We start from the raw sequence: 24,237 nt of genomic DNA, 5'->3' as shown, positions 1-24,237 counted from the left end.
CTGAGAAGCAGGGCCTCATCAGACACTGAAGCTTCTGCCTTCTTGATCTTATGCTTCCGGTTGCTCCCCAGTGTTACTGGAGCTGCTGCAGCAGCCTGAACAAAATGAGAGAGCCAGCCCCTTCTCAGTCTCTGCCCATTGTATCTTACACTTGCACATCACAATTCATCATTGAAAGAAATTATGGCAGAACCAAGGTGGTTCACTGAGCCGGGGGTTGGGGGAGGGCACAGAAAGTGGCTATGATTCTTCAGTTTCCTGTTTTGACAGTCTTAACAACATGGGGAAACAGTAGTGCTTGAATTGTTCTGGAAAGTGGTGGTTCTGGTGTTTTCTGAATGTACTTAACATGAATGAATTTGTCTTCTTTTTACAAGGAGAACTTGAGTTGTATTCTGAAGTTGATGACTCATGGCGCACACTGTTAGAGAATGCTTATTGGGACTTATTTTTTTATTCATGTGGCTGATGATTAAAGCAAATATAGGTAAGATATTTCTGTAAACTAGTCTGTGGAGGGAATTGCAATTTAAATTCTCAGGTACAAATGAACTATGCATTGTGGTAAGTGTTGTAAGTGAATTTTTTAGTCAGTCTTCTACCATTTAATGGGTAAGTCAGGCTCTGTAGTATTCCCTTAGTTATCTTAATAATTAATATAAGGATATACTCGTGTATTTACTCTTGAGAAACTGGCTAAGAAACATGAAGCGTAATGGGAGCATATTTTACATTAAAGTGCATTTTAGGACCAGAAAGATGGCTCAGCAGGTAAAAGCACTTGCTGTGCAAACCTGACCACTTGAGTTTGATCCTGTGAGCTCACACTCCAGCCTCCATATGTGTGCTGTAGCAGATGTGCACACACGCATAAATAATTAATAAAATAAAAAGTTACAGTGTATTTAGCAGAGGTATTCATGGTTGAGTTCAGCTATCATATATATATATATATATATATATATATATAGTGTGTGTGTGTCTACATTTTCCTGGCTTTATGACTAAGACTTTGATTTTGGCTTTCTGACCCATTATACTGAAAAAAAAAAAAAATGAAGAAACCAAGACCAAACATAGAAGAAAAATAGGAGAGGGAGATAGGCTCCATCTAGCTTTGAAAACAAAAAGGTGTGTTTTATTTTAAAGGATTGTTCAGTATTTCATCTACTTGATGTCAATAGTTTCTTTACCAGTTCCTCCTGATGCACATTGACCCTATCATAGAATTACCCCGAAGAAGACTTCCAGTGGGGACTTCACATCACATCTGAAAGTGAGAATGAGTCTGTATTTTGTAGTTCTTTTTACTGAAGTGTGTCAGTGGAAGGCTTTTGGGAGTGAGTTAAGTGGGAGTTCAAGGAGGAAAACACATATCATTTACTTCAAGCACACCACCCAGGGTTCTACTACTAGAAGAAATATCAAAAACACAGATTATTGGACACACTCTCCTTTGTTTTTTGTTGTTTATTTCTTTGGTACATTCTCTGATTATGTAGCCTGGTCTGTCCTCTAATTCATAATGCCTCATCTCAGCCTCCTAAGTGCTGGGATCATAGAACTGGTTACACCTGGCTTCTGATTTTCACCCTGATGCCAATTAAAAGCACCCTTGAATCTTTGAATATTTTATCTTGGTTATAAAATAATGTTACAAGTTATACTTATTTAATACAACTGATAAATTAAGACAAGAAATTATTTCTAGATATGACTCTAAAGCCGTGTAACATTGTCTTTCTTTTGTCTTAATATAAGTATTAAAATAAGCATTTTAAATTACAAAGATAATGATAAACATGCAGTTTATCCTGGGGAGCTCTCTTTAAGTGCTCTGTTGTGAAATCTGCATGTGAAAAAGTCCTATGAGAGATTTAGGAACTGCATTCCAGAATGTTCTTTCAATGCTACTTTCCTCATACTTTCCTCTTGTGGTTATGATTACAGCGTGGATGTTTTGAGAAGAATATATATTTAATTCAAACACATGTTAGTATAGCTGGCTTTTGTTCTCCAGCATTGCCAATACTGCTGGAGCAATGTAGGTTATTAATAGTTCTGTGACCTGATGAGTTTTGATTTCACCCTGCTGTGGGGATTGAACAAACCCTCCATCTTGAAATGGATGTCTTCCTTGTAGCTGATTTTTGCCTTTGTCTCTTCCTGCAGATGTGTGCAAGCGAGGCACAGTGACTGTGAAGCCTTCCCCTGTGATTCCCCTTGGGTCAGCTGCCAATATTTCCTGCTCTTTGAACCCCAAACATGGCTGTTCTCCTCCTTCCAATTCTCAAACTTTAATCCTCTTCAAGTTTGACAGAAAGGTCCATTCCCACTATGGTAACTTCTGCACTTTTCAAGTCACCGACCTTCCCCTTGGTGTGACCTTATTTGTCTGCAAACTGGACTGTCGGAAGAGTCGGCACCATGTGTGTGGGGTGGAGATCTCAGTTGGTGGTGAGCACTCCTTTCTGAACTCTTGGGAAGTAGTGTGTGTGTGTGTGTGTGTGTGTGTGTGTGTGTGTGTGTGTGTGACATGAGGTAAACAGAACCCAAACATCAGACAGATTTCTTTGTTTTCCCATAACATTAAGTATTTTATTGTGAGAGCAACATGAGAATCTTGGTGTGAAAAGGCCAGAAATCAACAGAATTAGGATTGTATTTAGCAGCTCACAGTCTCTCCCCAGCTCTGGACCTTCACTCTCCCTCGCTTCTTCTCTTTCTTCCTTTCCTCTTCCCCTGACCATCGGGAGAATTTGCTTACTCTCTGCCCTTGGCTCTGCAGCTAGATTGCCACACCCTCTTGTTTTAGGGAAATTCAAAGCTACAAGCTCCTAAAGGGATGGGAGAATGTCTCTGCCAACTGGCATCCCAGGCTGGCAGCACACTGTGGAGCATCTCCTCTTCCCTCACTTACTGCCAGCAAGTAGTTTTCCCATCTCCACTCACCCCGAGGAGTGCCTGTCACACGTAGAGAAGCTAACAGGACCCTACCACCATACTTAGGGGCCTTCCCTGGAAATTTGCCCAATGCAAAACTGATAGGATAATACTTCAAGAAGGGAGCTCAGAATGAGGAAAGGAGCTAGGAAATACAGTTAATGCATCATTTAGTATTGGGGTGGTTCTAGAAGAGTGTCATGAATTTCACCATTGTGAAAACAGCATAAAGTATACTTAAGCTAAAATGGCATCGCCAGGTGACAACATCTCACAGAAACACTGCTACAAATGTGGCCTGTAGAACTGAAACACCATTATGTGTACATGATGGTACATCATGGTGATGTTACAAAGTTGACAAGGCCCTGGCAGATATACTGCTGACTGTTTGGTCACTTCAGGATATTTCCAGGGAAAGCATATGGAAACACACCAGCAAGAAAGGGGAAAAGCCTTTACCTAGCTCCTTATTGGTCCAGGTTTTCCCTGTAGGAAATCTTTGACATTACTGGCTTATATAGTTTGACACTTCAGGCAACTGCTAAGGGCAAAGAACTAAAACATCACAACTGGTCTCTGCTGCATGAGCACAGGGAAGCCAGAAGACCTCTGCCTGCAGTTCCCAGCCAGCAGCCCACAGCTTCTTGGGTCCAGCGAGGCAAGCTGCTGAACATGGTTGGGCCCTGAATGATTCAATAGCTCTTTAGCCTCCATTATTCTGGAGGTCTATATGCCTAAATATATGTATGCAAGGACATGCTTATTGTTTTAGCAAAAGGAATAATTTATTATGTTATTAAATAGAACCACGAGAGCTATATATTATTATACCCAGCCAATAGACAGAACTAAATGCTGGGATGTTAACTTGTCCAAAACCACACAGTGAACACTACTATGTATGTATCTATGGTAGATGCTGGCAAAAAAAAATGGTATTTTTTCCCATCAGTTACAGCTTTGGAAGAGATGGGGAGGATTTTGCAGTGTGCACTTTTTATCTTGCCAAAGGCTCATCTATCTGCATGGATTCTCAGTACAGTATTAGAATAGGGTGGCTGTACTACTAAGTGTTTTCTTAAAGCCTTCCATTAATTCTGTTCTTGCAGAGGAGGTGGGTTCAATTCCCAGCACCCACATATAAAGGTTCCTAACCATCTATAACTCCAGTTCCAAAGAATTTGGCAGCCTCTTCTGCACTCTGTGGCATTCAGATGGTGCCTGGATACACACACAGGCAAAACACCCAGACTCACTTAAAAAGTACGTTGTTTGAAAGCAGCCCCCCTTTGCCTTGCATATATTTGTTTCAACAGCCAGGCCTGTGTCTGGCAACTGGACACTGTAAACATCTTTATGCATAAGCTATACCTGCTCATAAAGTGCTTCGAGCAATACAGTGTCTCAGCAGTCCATTTCATGTGCGTGGAGACAAAGACAATTGTTGTTTTTTAATTTGTCACTGGTGATAGAGATTTATTTTTGTTTCTTTGTTGAGACAGGGTTGATCTATGTAGCTCAGGCTGCTCTTGAATTCACAGTCCTCCTGCATCAGTCTCCTGAGTGAGGAAATTATAGGTGAGTGCCACCATGCCTAGCTTAAAATTTCTTATAATGAGTTGCTATACCTCTGGCATTATGGGTCTCCCTGGCGTAATAGATGTTTGTCTTTCCACAAAAAAAAAAAAAAAAAAGGTAGAATTAGTGTTTACCAGCCACACCTGAACTGGACCCCTGATTCTGCCCTTAATAGTTTTGTAGTATGGGCCAGATGTTTTGCCTAAGTCTTAGTTTCTTCTTTGATAAAGTGAAAAATAATCTTATCTACTTTATGGAGAACTTTATAGGGAACTGCCTATAAGACACTTGGCACAGGGCTTAGGCTATAAGAAGTGATCAATGTTCATCACTATTGCTTTAATTATTAGAGAAAATTCATGCCTTGGAAGCAAATATGAACATGTTAGAATATGACTTCATGTAGATTTGTGGGCATGTGGGAGGTATTATTATTATACTGCAAATAATAACAATGCGATCTTGAGATCACCTACAGAATATTTCAAACTCCAGGTCTTGCTCTTACTTTTTAAAGTTGCTCCAGAGCCACCTCGAAACATATCATGCATCCAGAAAGGAGAACTTGGGACTGTGACCTGCACCTGGGACCCTGGACAAGATCCTCATCTGAAAACCCACTACACTTTACAGTGAGTAAGGGACTATGTGGCTGTTTTGTGTGTGTTCTGTCTTTCATGGCTTTCATCAGGATCAAACGTTTTTATTATATGCCAAGGAGAAACAGCAATAGCTTCCTCACCTGGAATTTAAATACCGCTCCCAGTGTCTGTCCGTGAGAGCTGCCCCAGTCATTTCAACTGTGAGGCCTGATATCTTGGTCCCACATTCTCATCCAAGGTTTTCTTTGGGTCATCTAAGACCTCGGTTAAGATGGTCTCCCTGCAATTGGGTTAAGCTGGCTGTGTAAAACCCTACCTCCTCTGCAATCTTACACTCTTGGGCATCATGATACATAAATGGACTCCTCCTTGGAGGAATTACATTTTAAAATACAGTTGGCCAATGTGAGAGTCCACAAGAGGAGGGGATATGGGGAGCCTCCCTTCCTAGAATATATCCCATAATCTCATCCCAAGTCCAGCTGTGCCTAGGTGGACAGGAGATAGGAAAGACAATGGGACTGGGATTGGAGCCTTCCTACCACCATACTGTGAGCTCATCCAATGGAGGTCAAATGCTCAAAGATCCTTTGGATAAAGGTTGGACCTGCCTTGAGATGACAGCCAGTTTTGGGGAAATTGAATACCCCTCTACAAGAGTATTCATTTAAAAAGATTTCAGTTGTACCATAAAAGGGAGCAAGGAGGAGACATGGTCTTATATGTGAGAACAGGATTCAAGTATATCCCCTAGTAATAAGACCAGCCCTTAAATGTGTCTGGAATTTTTGATGTTAGAACATTGTATTCTTTTGTAGTGATTTCAGGAAGCAGCATGTAAAGTATACTGCTAAACATTATTGTGTTTGGGTTACAGGTTAACTGGACCAAACAATGTGACCTGTCAGAACCTATGCACCTGTCAGAATTGTAATTATTTGAATCTTGGAACAACTCTAACTTCTGATTTAGCTGAATCCACATTCACAGTCACGGTCACTGCTATCAATGATCTTGGAAACTCTTCTTCATTTCCATTTACATTCACGTTCTTGGACATAGGTAAATTTGCAGTTTCTCAGGTTCATTTACTGGCATGTGAAAAGTATCTTGAAGCTCACGCAAATCTTCTATGTGTAGTTGTTTTAAAGGAGACAGGAGTTGATGGAAAGTAACCAGTGGGTACAAAATTTGTGGCTATTTTGATGCATGTAAAAGGACTGGCCTGTGGCTATGTAGAGGTGGCTGCAGAATGGGACCTTCAGCTTCATTCTCTTAGAGAAGTCAAGTTTTCTGACTTCTTCCCATGACAGAAGCAGCTGCCACCACTAACTGAAGAGTGTCCCAGGAGGTCATACAGGTGTCCTTTTATCCCACTGGCTACCCTCACTGTGCACACTGTGCATACAATGTGCCAAGATACAAATGTATCTGCTTTGAGAATGCTAGCCTCTAGCCTTCATCCCTGGGAACTGTGACGAACCAGTCCAGCACATGTGTGAACAACAGAATTGGCCTAGCTAAATTAGAGGCCAATCTCAAGCATCCCAACTGGCAACAATCCAGATGGACCTGAGTGTCTGTCCTGCCTATAGTTCCTACTCACATAGTGTCTCTCTCCCTTCCCATGGTATCTCTTTGCTCTCCACCTTTCTCCTCATCCACCTTTTGTCCCTTTAAAAACTGTTTGTGTCTATACCACCATCTTTTCCCATGCTTTTCTGGTTTTCCTGTATTTTTGCTTTGCTTTGAATTTTCCTAACATTTTTCCCCTGAAGTGATCATTGCTTCCCACCTCTGCCTTTGCCGTCATTGGCATACTGGTTTTCTTTAAATCCAGTAAGTGGGGTCAACATATCCACTACTTGGTAAAGATGAGGTTGGGTTAAGGGCAATTATCTCAATGGCTGAGAACTGAAACCAACATTTTAAATAGCTCATGTCAGTACTTAAAGCAATCGCTGATCATAAAGCCTGACTTGAACAATTTGGTTTGTCTTGGTTACTAGTGAGGCCTCTTCCTCCATGGGACATCAGAATCAATTTTCTAAATGCTTCCGGGAGCAGGTGTATCCTACAGTGGAAAGATGAGCAGCAGGTGGTGCGCAATCGACTCAGATACCGGCCTCTGAACAGCAGGTCCTGGAATATGGTAAGAGCATTCAGAGGATGGGAGAAAATCAGTAAGGGCCTCGACATTGCTGCACAGACTTGTCATGTCAACAAAGGAGGGAGTTTAAGGACGTTTAGCCTGGAAACATATTGGAAATCCATCAGAAAGTTGTGTATACTTCTGTGTGCTTTTTAAAAGTTTTTGTGTGTACAAGTGTTTCCCTTGCATGTATGTGTGCCTCATGCCCCCAGAAGTCCAAGAAGGGCATCAGAGCCCCTGAGTTGCAGGTTGTTCTGAGCCACCATATGGGTGCTAGGAACCAAAACTTGGTCCTCTGCAAAGGCAGCATGTGCTCTTAATCACTGAGTCATCTCTCTGTTTATTTAGAAATATTGGAGGTGCTAGAAAGCTGGCTCAGTGGTTGAGGGCATTGACTGCACTTCAAGAGGACCTTGGTTCAATTCCCAAACACCCACATGATAGCTCACAACTGTCTGTAACTCCAGGTCCAGATGATCTGGCACCCTTGCACAGACATGCATTCAGGCAAAACACCACTGTATATAAAATAGAAATAAATCATTAAAATTTTATTAATTCTAAAAAAGAAAGCGAGAAAAAAAAGAGTGTGTGTGTGTGTGAGAGAGAGAGAGAGAACCAGGCTTAATCCCAGCACTTGGGAGGCAGAGGCAGGGGGATCTCTGAGTTTGAGGCCAGCCTGGTCTACATAGTGAGTTCCAAGACAGCCAGAGCTACACAGAGAAACCCTGTCTTGAAAAAGAAAAAAGAAAGAAAGATTAAGGTAGGGGAGATGAGTCCGTGAGTAAAGAGCTTGCTGAACAAGCGTGAGGACCTACCTGACTTTGGATCCTCAGAACCCTCACTAAAAAGTGGAGCATGGCAGCATATGCATATGATCCTAGCACTGACAGATAGAGACAGTGGGACCTCTGGAGGGCACTGGTCAGCTATCCCAGTCAGTCAGTGAGAGCTAGCTTCAGTGAGAAACTTTCCTAAAAAAAAAAATATGGTGGAGAAAGCAGTTGAGGAAGACACGTAGCACTGACCTCAGGTCTGACATGTACATACACATGCAAAGACACATGTGTGCCACACACACACATGCACACTTATGAACAAGTATACACACACAGACACATGCAAGAAATAACTTGATTCCTGATCCTGAATTTTATTTTCTTTGTTTATTTACTTTTTTTTATGTGGCAGTGTGTGTGTGTGTGTGTGTGTGTGTGTGTGTGTGTATGTGTGTGTGAGAGAGAGAGAGAGGGGCGGAGTGTGGGGGGGGGGACATGGAGCAAGGAGTTGGAGGCATATAGAGGTCAGAGGACAACTGATGTGAGTTGGCTCCACCATACAGATCTTGGGGATCAAAATCAAGATGTCAGACTTGTCGGCAAGCCTCTTAACCCATTGAGCAATCTCATGACACCCTTGAAGTCTTTTCTTTAAACAGCAGGTTTGGTTGGTTGATTGGTTGGTTGGTTTTAGGGGTGCTGGGAATTGAACCCAAGGCCTTGCCTGTATCAGACAGGTGTTCCGCCACTGTGCTGCTTCTCAACCTTTACATTTTATTTTACTGGTGTGTGTGTGTGTGTGTGTGTACATGTGTGCCACAGTGTATATGTGGAGGTCAGAGGTCAACTTTTGGGAGTCCGTCCTCTCCTCTACTGTGAGTCCTGGGTGTGGAACTCAGGTCATGAGGCTTACCCAGCAAGCACCTTGCACCATTACCTGCTGAGTGATTTCATAGGCCCTTATTCTGACTATTTTAAAGCAAGGGCTTTTAGAAACCTGTTTTTAATAAATAGCTTGTTTCTCCTTATTCTTCTATCCCCTTTCTCATATTTCTTTTTTTTTTTTTTTTTACATTAAGAATGTATTGGATGGGTTGGGGATTTAGCTCAGTGGTAGAGCACTTGCCTAGCAAACTCAAGGCCCTGGGTTTGATCCTCAGCTAAAAAGAAAAAAAAAAAAAAGAAAGAAAGAAAGAACTATTAGAGTTTGTGCTCAAAGGCTTATATGGAACTAGATATTCCCAAGGAAAGGATTGCAGTTTGATATATTAGGCACTACACTGTGTGTGTGTGTGTGGGGGGGGGTGCTGTTGGGAGTGCATATGTGCCATGTGGAGGTCAGAGAAGGACCTTGAGTGTCTCATTTGAGACAGGATGTGTTTCTGGTTCTCAGTTACAACAGGTGAGTGGCCCATGAACTTGTGGCATTCTCCGGTCTCCTGAACTTCCTCACTGCTGGAGCCTGGTATTATACAAGTGCCTGTGCCTGGATTTACACAGGTCCTGCAGATTTGAATGGGCCCTCACAGTTGATCAGCAAGAACTTTACCCACTGAGCCGTTTTCCCAACCTGGCACTACCATTTTTTACAATAAAAAAAAAATGTAGGATTATGATTCCTTCAAGAATTTTTGTAAAGTACAGTGGCCTATGATAATACAAAAGGATTGGTTCCACATATAGTTGAAACTCAAGAGAACATGACTAAGCCAGGCAGTGGTGGTGCATGCCTTTAATCCCAGCACTTAGGAGGCAGAGGCAGGTGGATCTCAGTGAGTTCAAGGCCAACCTACAAAGTGAGTTCCAGGACAGCTAGGACTGTTATACAGAGAAACCCTGTCTTCAAAAAACAAAAAACAAAAAGAGAGAGAAAGAACTGGACTAACTTTTTTTTTCCCTGAAACCAGTTTTTTGTCTATGGTGTAGAAATTTTTCCACATGGCTTTAAAAACTGATACATTTTTGGACTAGTGTGATGGCACATACCTATAATCCCAGTACTCTGAAAGCTGAGATAAAGGATAGAGTTCTAGGCCAGTCCATGCTGTGTACTGTGTGTGTACTGTTGCCCATGGAAGCCAGAAGAGGGAGGATCCCATGAGACTGGAGTTACAGACAGTTGTGAGCCACCATGTGGTACTGGGAATTGGACCCTGGTCATCTGCAAGAATAGCCAATGCTCTTAACCAGTGAGACATCTCTCCAGCCCTCAACAGAGATACTCTTAATCTCTAGAGATTTTTTTCAAGAGAAACTACTATATTAGATTACATTTCATATTCAGTAACCTTACAATTACTCATTCTCATTGAATGGTAGATCCAAAGAATTAAAAATGCATCTCATCTAGACTGTCCTTTCAAGTTGAAATTCTCTGTTTCAGGCTGAGGAAATACCTCAGCAGCAGAAGACCTCACTTTGGTTCCCAGCACCCACACTGGGTGACTTACAACTGCATGTAATGTCAGTTCCAAGGGATCTGATGCCCTCTTCTGAATGGCCTGCTCAGACCTCCTGCACACTCATGATGCACATACAAATACTCAGGCACACACATACATACATAAATCAATCTTCTAAAAATTCTTTGTATTAGCCTTTGTATATATGAGCTTTGTACATGCTGAGGACATTCTGCACCACCAAGCTGTCTCCTCTTTATGTCCCTTTGCTACTAATGGGCACTTTGGTAACCTTGTCTGTTCTGCTATTCCATTCTGTCCTACAAGATTGCCTTGATGAGTAAGAACATGTATTTGTCACTACAGCCTGTGGAGGGTGGAGTGGAAGGAGGAGACTGAGTGACATCAGGCTCACCCTTAGCACATTAACACCTAAACAGCTGAAGTAACCTCTGATGTACTTCAAAGTAATCAAAAGAATGTGAAAATGCTTACTGTTCTCAGGGTTTTTTAATGCCTATGGTTATTGTACATAATTTATTTCTGTGTACCACATGCATGTTTGCTGCCTACAGAGGCCAGAGGGGGCATCTGATTGGATCTCCAGGAACTGGAGTTATAGATGGTTGTGAGTTGCCATGCAAGTCCTAGGAATGGAAACCAGGTCCCCTGCAAGAGTAGCCAGTGCTCTTAATCACTGAGCCATCTCTCTGGTCTCAATGTTTACTGTTTTGTGAGGAGAGGAGCCTTCTTATCTCCTTGCCTTGGCCATTGCATACCCTCTGCCTGTACTGGACTGGCGTAATACACAATCCACTCTCTAAAAATGCACAAGCATTGTCTCTTAGTGAAACAAATCTCATCTGATTCAAGGTTAACACTACAAATGCCAAAGGAAGACACAGCCTACAAAATCTGACACCATTTACAGACTATGAATTTCAGATTTCCTCCAAGCTACATCTCTCTAAAGGAAGCTGGAGCGACTGGAGTGAGTCGCTGGAGACAAGAACACCTGAGGAAGGTAGGCATCCAGCCAAAAAAACGAGGTGGAGGAAGCAGAAAAAGGGGGTGGGAAGAGGCAAAGTCTCCCTTGAAGTAGACTCTTTTGGTGCATGGGCTACAGAACCTGCCCAGGAAGGTACGTTTACAGTGCTAAGAAGTTGAGCATGAGGCTGGTCCTGCCCCTGTTCATCAGTCAAACCATGACTTTATTAGTGTCCAATTAAATGTGTTCTTATTCCTCTTTCTGTCTCAGTACCTTTTATTTCCTAAAGCTGTAGCCAGTAATCGATCTCATTTCTTTGATGTATTTTATCTCTTGGGTTCTTTGAAAATTATAAATGATTATTTAGAAACTATAAACCATCCTAAAAGTTTGAAAGAATTTCTGAAGACAGTATCCTAAAACAAAAGGAATGTCCAGCAATCCTCTTTCTTCAAATGCTGCATTGCACTTCTTCAAGCCTTTGATGTTATCCTGTTTAAAGGAGCCCCATTGTACCAGGACTAGGGGCAGCACAACCAGTTCAAGTCTTTATCTAATTACTGGGCTTTTCCTTTTGATAATTATTGAGAAGTCAATTTCATTGAAATATGAGCAAACATTTTATTGAAACAGAAATTCTTATATAATCTTTCTGTCATATTAACAAATTGTTCTCATTTTTATTAGTTTCTTAAGAGTTTTGTGTAATCTATTTTGATCATATTCACTCCCTCCCCAACTCCTTCCAGATTCATAACTAACCCACACAATTATATCTTCTTTTACCTGTTTTTTGTTTGTTTTAAAAATCCATAAAGCTCTATTTGTGCTGCCCATATAATCTAGGATGTGTGGCCTTCACTGGAGAGTGGTCAACCCACTGAGAGCCACACACCTTCAGAGAAACCTGACTCCCTCTCCCAGCAGTTATCAGTTGCCAAGAGCTCCTCAGCAGGAGGCAGGACTCCATGCTTGCCTTCCCTCTGCATGCTGGAACTTTGGACTGAGCTTGTGAATTCACCACTGTGAATTCAAATGGACACCTGCCCTGCTGTGTCTGGAAAACACTTCCTTCCCGATAGTAACAGCCCTTGAATACACAAGAATCCTGTTTCGTTTTGTTTTTTTAAACACTCAGTAGTGGCATAGTATAGAACTTTTCATACTCTTGTGGGGTATTCATTCACCAAAGAAGATTGCTTGGACACGGGTTTAAGCCAAGAGAAACTCTATTAGCCAGCCAGAGACTACAATGGGTGGTCCGGATCCCAATGTAGCCCTGAGCCTTTCTCAGGGTGAGCTCTTAAGCACAAAAACCATGTTCTGGGTTGACATAGTTCAGTTAACATGAACAGTTAGCCAGAAGCAGAACTACAGAAGCTAAAAAGCAAGGTCAAAACATTTTGAGACTTTCCCAGAACTATATGGGCTTTGATAGATTAGGTCTTTGTTTTAGTTGTGGCTGGTGGTGCTGTCTGCATGCTGAGTTTTACAGCCTGAATGGTACTTCCATCATGGAGTCAGTTGTGCTAAGGTTTGGGGGCCTAATCAAGTCTGAGGCCCTGTTATGATACTTCATGTAAATTTAATCAAAGAAAAAATTATAGGAATGTAATCAATTGCTTATTACTATCTAGAGTTTTGTTTTGTGAGACAAAATCTTACTGGATGGCTTGGAACTCACTATATAGACCTGGGTGGCCTTGAACTCACAGAAATCTGCCTGCTTCTGCTTCCCAAGTGCTAGAATTAAAAATGTGCACTGCCACGTCCAGCTGGAGCTTTTAAGAATACTGCTGTGAACATCTAAGTGATCGTTTACGAGGGTGGGAGTGTGTGTATATGGGAAGCAGCCTTGTGATTGAGCTGCACTCTTTGAGCTCCTAATAGTTGAGAGTTTTGTTGGTTTTGTTTGTTTGTTTGTTTTAAGACGGGGTCTCACTCTGTAGTTCTGTCTAGCCTGGAACTCAAAATGTAGACCAGGATGACCTCGAACTCAGAGACCACCCCACTGCCTCTGCCTTCTGAGTGCTGGGATTAAAGGTGTGTGCCACCACAACCCATTTCTTATGGTAATTGAAGACTTATTAGTGATGAGCTGGTGGCATCCAAGGCCCCAGGGAGGCCTGATACCTACTATGATTCTATTACACCCAATATATAGTTTGGATAATAATCTTCATGTCTTTTGGTAATTACATTTCTCTATGTAAGAAAATATTTAAAATGGATTTATCTAGTGAGTGATAAATACCTCATTTTCTGACTAAAGATCATATTAGTGACCCACATGCCCCTCTGTAGTCCAGATTTTTCTTTGCACTCTTTAATGTAGTTGGAGTAAAGTTTGTTTGTTTGTTTCAAGACACGGTTTCCCTGTGTGGTCCTGGCTGTCCTAGAACTTGCTCTTTAGACCAGGCTGGCCTGAGACTCAAAGATCCATCTATCTGCCTCTGCCTCCTGAGTGCTGCAATTAAAGGCATGTACCACGCCCCTCAGTGTGAAGTAACATTTTTTAAATACTTCGTGGACTTGATTTTGTTTGGACAGTGCAGATAAGATTTTTCAAATGGACCATATTTGATATTCAAATCCAACAGAATATATGGGTCTAGACATCTGTAAGCTACATTATTACATCACATTGGTCCGAGCTGTAAACTACAGAAACTCAGGCTTATGAATTCTTGCCATTTATACACAGATTAATGGCTTACTTAGATGTATTGAAAAGGATTTTCTTAATTTTTTTAGCACTTACCTGGTAAATTCAGACTTCTTCAAGCTAGTAACTCTAATATGCTATAATAAGCCACCAGTGATTGTGGGGCTGCTGTGTTCAGAGCAGGGCAGGCACTCAGAGACTGAGGCGTGGTTTACCTCGGCCAGAGGCTTCCTTTCAACGTCTGCATCTTGCTTCTCTGCCTTTGGTCTTGCTGTGGGTACTCGCTGCTCTTACTCTAAGCTTTGCGGTTGACACCCCTTACCACTCTTTTCTGTCGTCAGTTTCTTTTTGAAACACCAACTGACGTAAACCTAAACGTGTGAAATTTTTTTTAACACTTCTTCCTTTTAACCCTTCTAAGTGTCTAGTCGTAAGTAACTCGTTTTACTCTCTGAAACTGTGAATGATTTGTGAGAGGGCTCTTTTTCTGTGGGCTCAACTTCTAAAACCTGGGAGGAGCATGGTGTCCCTGGTGGCCCAGGCGTGCCTGTTTGTGTCCTTCCAACCTCTCTGCACTGCACGTGCGTCCCTTCCTGTGGTGTTAAATTTGACTCCTGTCATGGTCTTCAGAGAAATGACCACTAAGGAAGGGGAGGAGGAAGGAAACCATGTCACTTTCTGAGAAACAGTTTCTAATTCAGCATTGACTCTGGGAACTTGAAGCCATATTTTCTTTCTAGTGAGAGAATACTCATAAATTTGAGCTCAAAAGTATGCAGACCTGTGCACACTCAACACTCACAACACCTAGCAGAAGGCTCCACTAAGATGAATAGGCCTCCTTATATGTATGTGACTCTCTGTTTACAGGTTTGAGTGCTACTCACCTCAATGAGTTTGGGGAATTAATTATGGAGGCATGGCATGCTTATCTTCAGATTGGAGTGGCAAAGAAGTGCCTCATGTCATTCTGACAACACAGATGAGTGAAATATGCTCAAGAGAGAGAGATTCAGCAGCCCATTACATCACCCTTCCTCACATTGAGAAGCCAGGAAATTCATTCATTCATTTATATGTTATACTAAACTATTATCACTATTAGGGTAGATGTGAACAATTAAATACCAGAGTTATTCTAACATCTTAGAAAACAAGCCTTTCATCACAGTGAAGCTTGGGAGTTAGCAATCGGTTTATCTGCAGATCCAGGAAGTTAATACTTGTAGCTTTGTAGACCATGTAGTCTCTACAATTATTAAAAGTTGTTCTTGAAGTAGCTAAGTAGCCAGTGGCATCAACCAGAGATGTGTCTGGGTTCCAAAAAAAAAACCCCATATATGAGTACCAACATTTGAATTTTATATAATTCCCATGAAAATTGATATTTCTGATGTTATAACCATTTAAAAATGCCAAGAAACTATTATTGTTTACAACTTTACAAAAATGAGAATCAGGCTGGGATTGGCTCACAAGCCCTGGTTGTCAACCCCTAGAATAAGCTCAGAGACTATCATGCTTCTATCTCTTTGCCTAAGGCTGGAGGAAATGAGAATGAAGGTCTTCGTATACTACTAAAAGGATTTGCATGCAAACATTTCACTGGGGGAAGTCATTTTTTTATCTAGCCAGAGTCCAGACCTTTTTTCTTCTTCTTCAGTCTTCCCTAAGGTTGTCCCTGTCTCTAAGGAAATAAATGCCTGTGCTCAGTTATTTGATACACGATGTCCACCTCAATACTGGAAAGTTGCAATAGAAAGCATGGCCTACAAGAAATGTGTTTGCATCAGGAGCTACAGCTGGTACTAGGACACAACAACCAGTCAGAACTTCAGACTCCAGGACTTGCAATTTATCTTGAAAGAATATAGCAAAATCCCTGGGGGAGACAACACCAAGGTTAAACATAACCCCAAAGAGGAATCTGGGAGCCTTTTTACATTTCTTCACTGCTAAAAACTAAAGTTTGTGTTCCCATAAAATTCATATCATGAAGCTCTGATCCCTGATAGGATACAATTAGGAGGTGAGGCTTTTGCCAGTAACTGGATTATGAGTATGAAGACATCAAAAGGAGAGGAAAACAGATCTGTCTCCTGCTCACCCACTTCCTGTGTAAGGATTCAGCAAGAAGGCAGCCACACCAAGCAGGCTCTCCCTAGGCTCAGATCTAACAGCACCTTGATTTTCACTCTCCAAGCCTCCAGAGCCACACAAACAGACGTGTGTTGTTGTAGCCATCCATTCTATAGATTCGGTTAACAGCAGTCTGACACCAGGTACCTTGTCTGGGATTTACAGTCTTCCAGGTCTTGCAGTGAGGAAAGGAGTGATTGCCCCCTTGAAATGTGTAATGTGCTTGAGTTCTCAGAAATCTCATAGTCTTGGTTTTCTGTTGGTCTCTTGTGCTATCTTTCTCTTCTCGTTCTCATCTGTGATCTCGTCACAAGTAGGACAACAACAATAGCCCTTCCAGATTCAACACTTTTCTTAAATTCTGTCGCATTATCAATATGTTCTTTTCCTGTCACATCTTCCCACCGGTTGCACTGTTCTGGGCCATCTATTTCTCATCCATGTGTCTCTAAACAACATCTAGTGTTCCTTGTTTGAACTTTCTGAAAATTGCATTCTCTGTATAACCTACAACCTGCTTTTCCCATCATTATTCTATTTCCTTCATAGTAGAGTGGATGAATCAGCAGGAGAGAACTGGAAACCTTGGTTCCCTCACCACTTTCTCGCACATTGTCATGTCTCCAGAAAAAGCCTTGCATCGGAAGAATAGAATAAAACAACTTCTTGACTTGGGATGCTAAGATGTGTGATGAAATAAGAGCAGAGAAGTAACTGCTAGACCTGGTGACTCGGACAGCCAGGAGCTGTGCAATCAGCGTGCATGGAGGAAGGGATGTCATATAACATGGAGAGAGAGCACATGCGGAGTGAGGGAATGAATGCAGCCACAGTTTTCAACTCTTTCCAAAAAAGTTCTGTGAGAGACAGAGATGGGGGCAGTGGCGGAAAAGTATATGCTATTAAGAAATTCTTTGTGTTTCTCTTGGGGATCAGACCCAATGAAGTATATTTGCAAGAGAATGATGAGGGTCTGAGGGAAGGGCCACTGGTGATCCAGAGAAGGCAGTAATAATCTGTTAGGTGCTGGATCTTTAACAAGCAATCTAGTGAGCAATACCTTGAAATCTGTTGCCAATATGTAATTAGTTGAAGGTGTTATTGCTGTGAACAAGCCAACTGATTTGATACTGAACACACCCAATCCCAGTTACATGGTCAATGCCTGACCGATGTAATTTGTGGAATGTTCAATATAGATCTTTGTTCAGTATAACAAACTACAAGGGGGAAAGCAGGCTCTTTGAAGATAGCAAGAGATGGCCTCAGCTTTGCCAGGTATCAGCTCTGAGTCTTTTGTCGATCTGGTCTTTGCCAACCTCCTTGTCCACAGCTGTACAGCAGATGTCATCATGTGAGTCTTCTATATCAGAAGAGGGCTCAATGAGACCATGTACACGGCAGTGCCTAAGCTTTCCCTTGTACTTCCCAGTGGTTAGTGTCAGTTGCCTGTACTTCTTAATTCTTGGTACATGGACTATCAGATACAAGTCCCAGGCTCAATTCCTGTGTCACTCTTTCATGTCCTGAAGAACTGGAAGCATTTCAGAATGCTTTATGAAAGCTTTTCTCATCTTGTTGTCTTTGCTGAAAGGGCAGTGTTACCCCTAATAGAAAGAGAGAAGGGAGAAAAAGGCTTTAGGTTAAAAAAAAAAAAAAAAAGCAAAACACAAAACACACACACACACACACACACACACACACACACACACACATGCAAGTAGAAGACAGAAGAGAGAGAGAACCACAGAAGAGGTCCACTGATGGGGAATGTGAATTTCATAGAGAAGTCACAAACTTTTTCAGAGCCAAGTCACCGCAAGCTGCAAAGCCCAGACCAGGATATAGGATCAAATAGACCCGTGCTCAGAGCCTGACTTCCACAGCTATTAATTGTAAGTTTCTTAACCACTCAGCAGCTCAGTCTTCAAGTGAGAAAAATAGCAACAGCTAAATGCCCCGTGGCAGCACTGTTCATCTAAATCCTCAAGACAGTCCCCAAAATAGAGAGCTATCAATGCCACTTGACTGCTGAGGAAACCTGCTAAAGGGCGTAACTGTTGAAGATCACACAGCAGGGTTCCATGGTAGACAGCCTGGTCCCTTGGTACCCCTTGCACTCCATCTACAGTCCCAGCAGGACATGAGGAAGGCCCAGTAGGTCCTTGAAGGATGCTGGCACAGGGTTGCCCCGCTTTGCTTTCTCTTTCCCATTGCTAGTCTCTACCCAGCTGTTTAGCTTTTTTTATCCAGGTAGTAGGCATTACTATGCAGGAAAGTTTGTTCTGGTTGAGAGGAACTTTACTCCAGAAGGAACCCCTGGGCGGCCTCACCTCAAACACACTGCAAGTTTCCCTGTGAAGGAAGATGGGTTGGGGTGACAGCAGTGGTTGTTTGTACTGGCTGTACTCCTGGCTAAAAGCAAATCGATCAAGTAGGAGACACACACACACACACACACACACACACACACACACACACACACACACACCCTGCACAGAGCTGATTATTCTCTTTTTCAATTGGGTTTGCCTTTCTCTAGTTGTAATATATTCAACCATTGTCCCGTAGCTTGGTGCTTATCTCTTCTATTTGTTAAGCTTGTGTTTTGACATTAAATGAATAACATTGCCTGGTTTGTTCCTTCGTCACTGAACAACACTTAGTACGTCCTAGATACTCTACTCAGCATTGTGGCTTCTAAGTAAAGGAGACGTGCCTTTGCTCCAAGTAGATCACACCAAATAACCACACTTCTGTCTAAGTTTAGGACTTGGGTAAAGACAAGGCTTGCTATTTGTACTTGTGCTTTGTGTTCTTATAATACCTTGGTTTCCTTTATGTCCTTACTTTCCCATATTCCAATAAAAAAAAAAGAAAGAATCACACATACTTTGAGTTTTTTAACTTAAATACCTATGAACAAATGAAATGTGAGTTAATATATTTTAAAGGTAAGTGAGGTAATAAATTTTTTTAGTATTTTTTAATTTTTTTCTCTTCAAAGAATCCATCTTTTCTTTTTTTGCTTTTGTGCCAAAGGTATACATGTTTGCTTTTAAATAAAACAGGAAATACTATATTATAGTGAAAATTGAAATTAGCCTATAATCCTATTTCCAGAATGATCTATTGACTTCTAAAGGTTTTCTACTGTGTATATGTCTATATTTATGTGAATATGTGCTTTTCACCCCTCCCTCCATCAGAGCCTGTTGGGACATTAGACATCTGGTACATGAAACAGAACATCGGTTCTAACAAACAACAGATCTCTCTTTTCTGGAAGGTAAGCTTTCAATTTAAAATGCAAGGAGAGTATATACTCAATAGAGTATTAGAACATGTCCTTCTGCTTCCATTGTGGCTTCGATGTGGCACTTTAGGGACACGGGAGCTCAGACGATTCCGTGATAGCTGACTTAATGTCACCAGCACTCCATTTGAGTTCCCTCTTCCAGTGTTCACATCCTTGTTTCATCCCACTTCTGTGACCAGTATTTCTGTCTCTAAACTATACCCTCCCCTTAGCCACCACTCCTCCAAAACTGTGCTCCGCAGAGACTTTCTGTCTTATTGAGTCATCCCTCAGGGAACAAAAGATGAGGAAATTGAGGGTGTGGATGTTTAGGAATTTTTCCCACAGTTATTCAAAGAGCAAAGATTTTAAGAAGTTGAAAATAACCTAAATGGTAATGGAAGGTGACCCTCCTCAGCAGGAACAATGGAACACTAGAACCTGCCTTTCTTATGAAGAAGCAAAGTTGCATCTGGGCTGAAAGCCAGTATCACTACCTCATTTAATTCTCTCAACCCCTGTGGGTTAGGTACCAGATAGGAATACTTAAAAAAACAGAGAAAGGTAGTGCATGCCTAGGGTCATCCAGTCACTATGTAGAAATGGAGACTTGAGAGCCTCTCTAAAGCAATCTTTTTCTACTACTTGATGAGTCATCTTTGTTGAGTCTGATGTTTGAATTCAACTATGACTGCATGCTCACAGGACAAGGTTTCCAGGTGAGGTGTACGGTATTTTATTTCTCGAAGCTCCTTCCCATCTCCCCCTAACACACACATACACACACACACACACACACACACACACACACACACACACACACACACACACAGTGTCTGGTACAAGAGAATCTCTTAAAAATAACTTGTTGCATCATGACCAAGCCCTTCACTTTGAAACTAACATTGCAATTCAAAATCAAGCTGCTCCCAAGAACAATGTTCAAAGTAAGATATGCTGAGAGCCATAATTTGTAAATGAAGATTCCAAATTGGGTGTTTTATAATAAGGCCCAAATGGTACTGCACTGGAGGGAGGGCTCGAGGGCATGCAAATGAGTGTTCTTTAACAACACTGGAACACCCCATAACTACAAAGAGGGGTGCCAAGGAAGTCCAAAGTAGAACTCCACCAGCCTGTGAAGACAATGACAGTGTTATTCTTGAATGAAAGGAAATGTGAAATTGGTCTTACACTTTTGTAGGGTGTTTATGTTGAATGGGTGCAGCCCCTGTATGGAGAGAGTAGTGTGGGTGCACATATGTGTACTCCCATGAGTATCTGTGGGTGAGTAGGTATGTGGGTGCATTATGAGATTGTGTCACGTATGTGTGAATGTGTTTGTATGTATATAAGGATGAGTGTGTACATAGGAGTTTGTATATATAAAGGAGTGACTTGTAAGCCTGTGTTTAGGAATGAACGTGTGCATGCAGGTAAGTGTGTATATGAGTGAGTGAGGATGTGAGTGGGTAGAAGGCAGCACAAAGTGTGTTGATGTGTGTCTATGTGAATGTGTGGGGTGCTAAGATGAGGAAGACTTTACTTCACTGTTATGTTTCCGCAGTTCATCATTTTCTTGTATTTCCGTTTCTTCTGAAAACTCCACTTTGTTAAAAAAATACCTATACTTTGTAATATGTTTATTATTGTTGCGTGTGTGCACATACACAGATGTGTGTATATAAGTCAGAAGACTTGGGGGAATCAGTTCTTCCCTTCCACCATGTGGGTCACAGGGATCAAACTCAGTTCATCAGCCGTGGTAGTAGTGTCTTTTCCTGCTTTCACCATCTCACTGGCCCAATATCCTGTACTTTTTTTTATTCATAACTATTTTTAAAAGTAGGCCCTATCTTAAAGCCCAAAAGTTTTAGGTAATCTAAGAAAGGGAAGAAATACAGTACAGAAGAAATGCTGTAGAATCTGTGGCAGGTTCTGCACTTGTGTGGCCATTTTCACCAGGAGCATCCTGTAAGCCACTTCCTACTGTCCAAAGCCTCATGCCATTTGCTCTGACTGCACACCTGTTTGAACCCATGACTCCTGTGTGCCTTTCTCCCAGAGCACACATCCCTTAAAGGAAAGCTCTCTTCAATGTGTGGGTTTAGATAGAGACTGAAAGAAATATGGCAATGTGCTAAAGTCACATTGGCCTTTGTACTTGCCCCTTAATTTCCTCATTATTGACCACAAAAATTATGGTTGAGGCCCACTGATATGAGAGACCAACATCTGTGTCCAAATGAAGCTCTATCGCCGCTTGGAGGGCCAGCATCCAGTAGCACAGGGTATGAAAAAAAAATCCACAAATATGGTGAGAGCTAAATTTTTCTATCTGAGAGGATAATAAGAAAGAAAACACACTTTTTCTGGTGGTAACTATCTCTTCTATTTCATCTTGAAAAAGATCTTCTCTCCTCTCCTGACAATCTCTCTGTCTCCACATCTCTCTTCTACACAGCTACACACCTCTCTTCACACATCTCTCTTCTACACATCTCTCTCCTACACATCTATCTTCATCTCTCTCACAGGAAAAACTCTGGACAAATATATGAGTTACATTTTGAGGGTCAAATAACATTTTTTGGGTAAACAATGAAGAAACAGCCATTTTGGTAACACATGAGAAATCACAGGCTAGAGAAGTCACAATGACTGGGCACGGTGAGTAACCATGGCAGCTATCAGCTATCATCCAAGTTCCCTGATGTGCACTCTGTAAAGCAAGCATGTAACTCTGAGTGGTCAGCGTTCCTTGAAAGAGAGTGACATTGAAATTTGGGACCTAAACAATAAACAGTTAGTTGAGTTGGCTGAACCTTGAGCCTTGTATCATAAAAGTGAGATTAGGAGTATGTGCAGAGAGTCAGTTGCTGAGAGAATTTGTGCAGGGAGTTATGTCATTAATGTTATTAGCCAGGCTTTTGCAAGCAAAGAAATGGCACTAAAGTTGTTTCATGCCTGACCTTGGTTCAACAATTAGACACCTGGGAACTTGTACTTGTGCATTTCATTTGCAGAGGCAACTAGTCTGCTTTGGATTTGCTCTGAGGTCTTAAATTAGCCAATTGTGCAAAATCTACAACTGTCTATGTAGCTGAGAATATTGTCATTTTCCTATGTCAGTCTGAGCTATGAAAAATATCCTAGTATTATTTCTATTCATCAAAATTATACAGCTTAAGAAGAAATAATCTTCCTAACCATCCACAGATATATGTGTGCCCAGTAGATGGAAAATATATACGAGATAAACACTCAGGCAGTGGGGAAAAATAGCCATAGCTGTTTTTAGGGAAGAAATGTAGTGACACATGAGAAAAAAAAAAAAAAACAGACAGAAGCAATCAGTTTTTAGAGGTTCCTCCATCAGAGAGTTATTCATCTGGTGGGTGGACACCTGAATTACTGATTGCCATCTGTTGTATGTATGCCATAGCCCATGACAAAGCTCTGCTTGCTCAGGAGCTCATCCACTCTGCCATCCAAACAAGTGAGCAAGCAACTCAGAGCTAGACATTTGCTGCCTGGTAGGATATGGAAGCCCCACCCAGGCCTTGCATCCCAAACTTCACAGGCCATCAGGAGAACAGACCTAGGAGCAGGATGATAAGGATACTTGTGGGTGAAGGAAGAGTTCAAGTGTGAATGAAAGGCATTCTGGTCCATCAACCAATAGATCAGGAATAAACAGTGAGAAGCAGGGCAAGGATGTCACAGCCAGTAAGACTAGAGCTAGACCCAGAAGCATGAGTTCCCAGAACAAGGGTGAGAGGACATTTGTTGGGAGACCTGGAACTGAAACTTCATTGTGGAAAGCACCACCTTGGTGAAACATTGCCCTGTAGAAATGGAAGACAGACAAGCCACTTAACTTATTTAGAGATTGTTTTTAGTTTCAGGGACTGTATTATTGTTCATTATTTGAGACAAGGCTTCACTATGTATCCCAGGTTGACTTTGAACTCACTATGAAGTCCAGGCAGCTTAGAACTTGCAGCAATCCACCTGCCTCGGGTTCCTAAGTGCTGAGATTACAGACCTTCTCAAAACAACAATGACAACAAACAAAAAGCAGCAACAAGCGTGCCTTGGGGTTTCCATTGCTGCTACAAACACCATGACCAAAAGACAAGTTGGGGAGGAAAAGATTTATTTGGTTTACACTTCAACATGGCTCTTCATCACTGAAGAACGGGACAGGAACTCAAACAGAGCAGATCCTGGAGGCAGCAGCTGATGCAGAGGCCATGGAGAAGTGCTGCTTATGAGCTTGCTTCCCCCTGACTTGCTCAGCTGCTTTCTTATAGAACCTAGGACCACCAGCCCAGGGATGGCATCACCCACCATAAGTTGGACCCTCTCCCATTGATCACTAATTGAGAAAATGCCTTACATCTGGATCACATGGAGGCAATCCCTCAACTGAGGCTCTTTCCTCTCTGATGTCTCTAGCTTGTGTCAAGTTGACACATGAAACCAGCCAGGACAACTGGCCCCTTGTCAACCTGACACGCAAACCCATCACTATTGAGCCACAACTCTTTCTTTCTTATTTATCCCCAAGTTCTCACATTTAAAAATGATAAATAATTTTAAAAGTCCCACAGTCTTTACAAATTCAAACACATTAAAATTTCAGTCTCTTTAAAATATACAATCTCTTTTAAAAGTCCAAGTCT

At 41.7% G+C, this 24,237-nt stretch overlaps 1 protein-coding gene across 3 annotated transcripts in view; it reads left to right on the top strand.

Moving 5' to 3' along the window:
• Positions 1 to 411: 411 nt before the first annotated feature.
• Il12rb2 (interleukin 12 receptor subunit beta 2) overlaps positions 412 to 24,237 on the top strand; it is a 67,579-nt gene continuing 43,753 nt past the window's right edge. For all 3 annotated transcript variants that reach the window (XM_036180683.1, XM_036180682.1, XM_036180681.1), the window contains exons 1-7: positions 412 to 487; positions 2,173 to 2,457; positions 5,042 to 5,156; positions 6,004 to 6,188; positions 7,136 to 7,278; positions 11,333 to 11,483; positions 19,461 to 19,540. In XM_036180683.1, the coding sequence (XP_036036576.1) occupies positions 412 to 487; positions 2,173 to 2,457; positions 5,042 to 5,156; positions 6,004 to 6,188; positions 7,136 to 7,278; positions 11,333 to 11,483; positions 19,461 to 19,540 (1,035 nt within the window). The remainder of the gene's footprint in view (positions 488 to 2,172; positions 2,458 to 5,041; positions 5,157 to 6,003; positions 6,189 to 7,135; positions 7,279 to 11,332; positions 11,484 to 19,460; positions 19,541 to 24,237) is intronic.

This window comes from Onychomys torridus, chromosome 3, assembly GCF_903995425.1.
Source record: "Onychomys torridus chromosome 3, mOncTor1.1, whole genome shotgun sequence".
NCBI lineage: Eukaryota > Metazoa > Chordata > Mammalia > Rodentia > Cricetidae > Onychomys > Onychomys torridus.
Note: the sequence above shows the minus strand (reverse complement) of the source record. Positions and strands in the feature narration are given on the sequence as shown.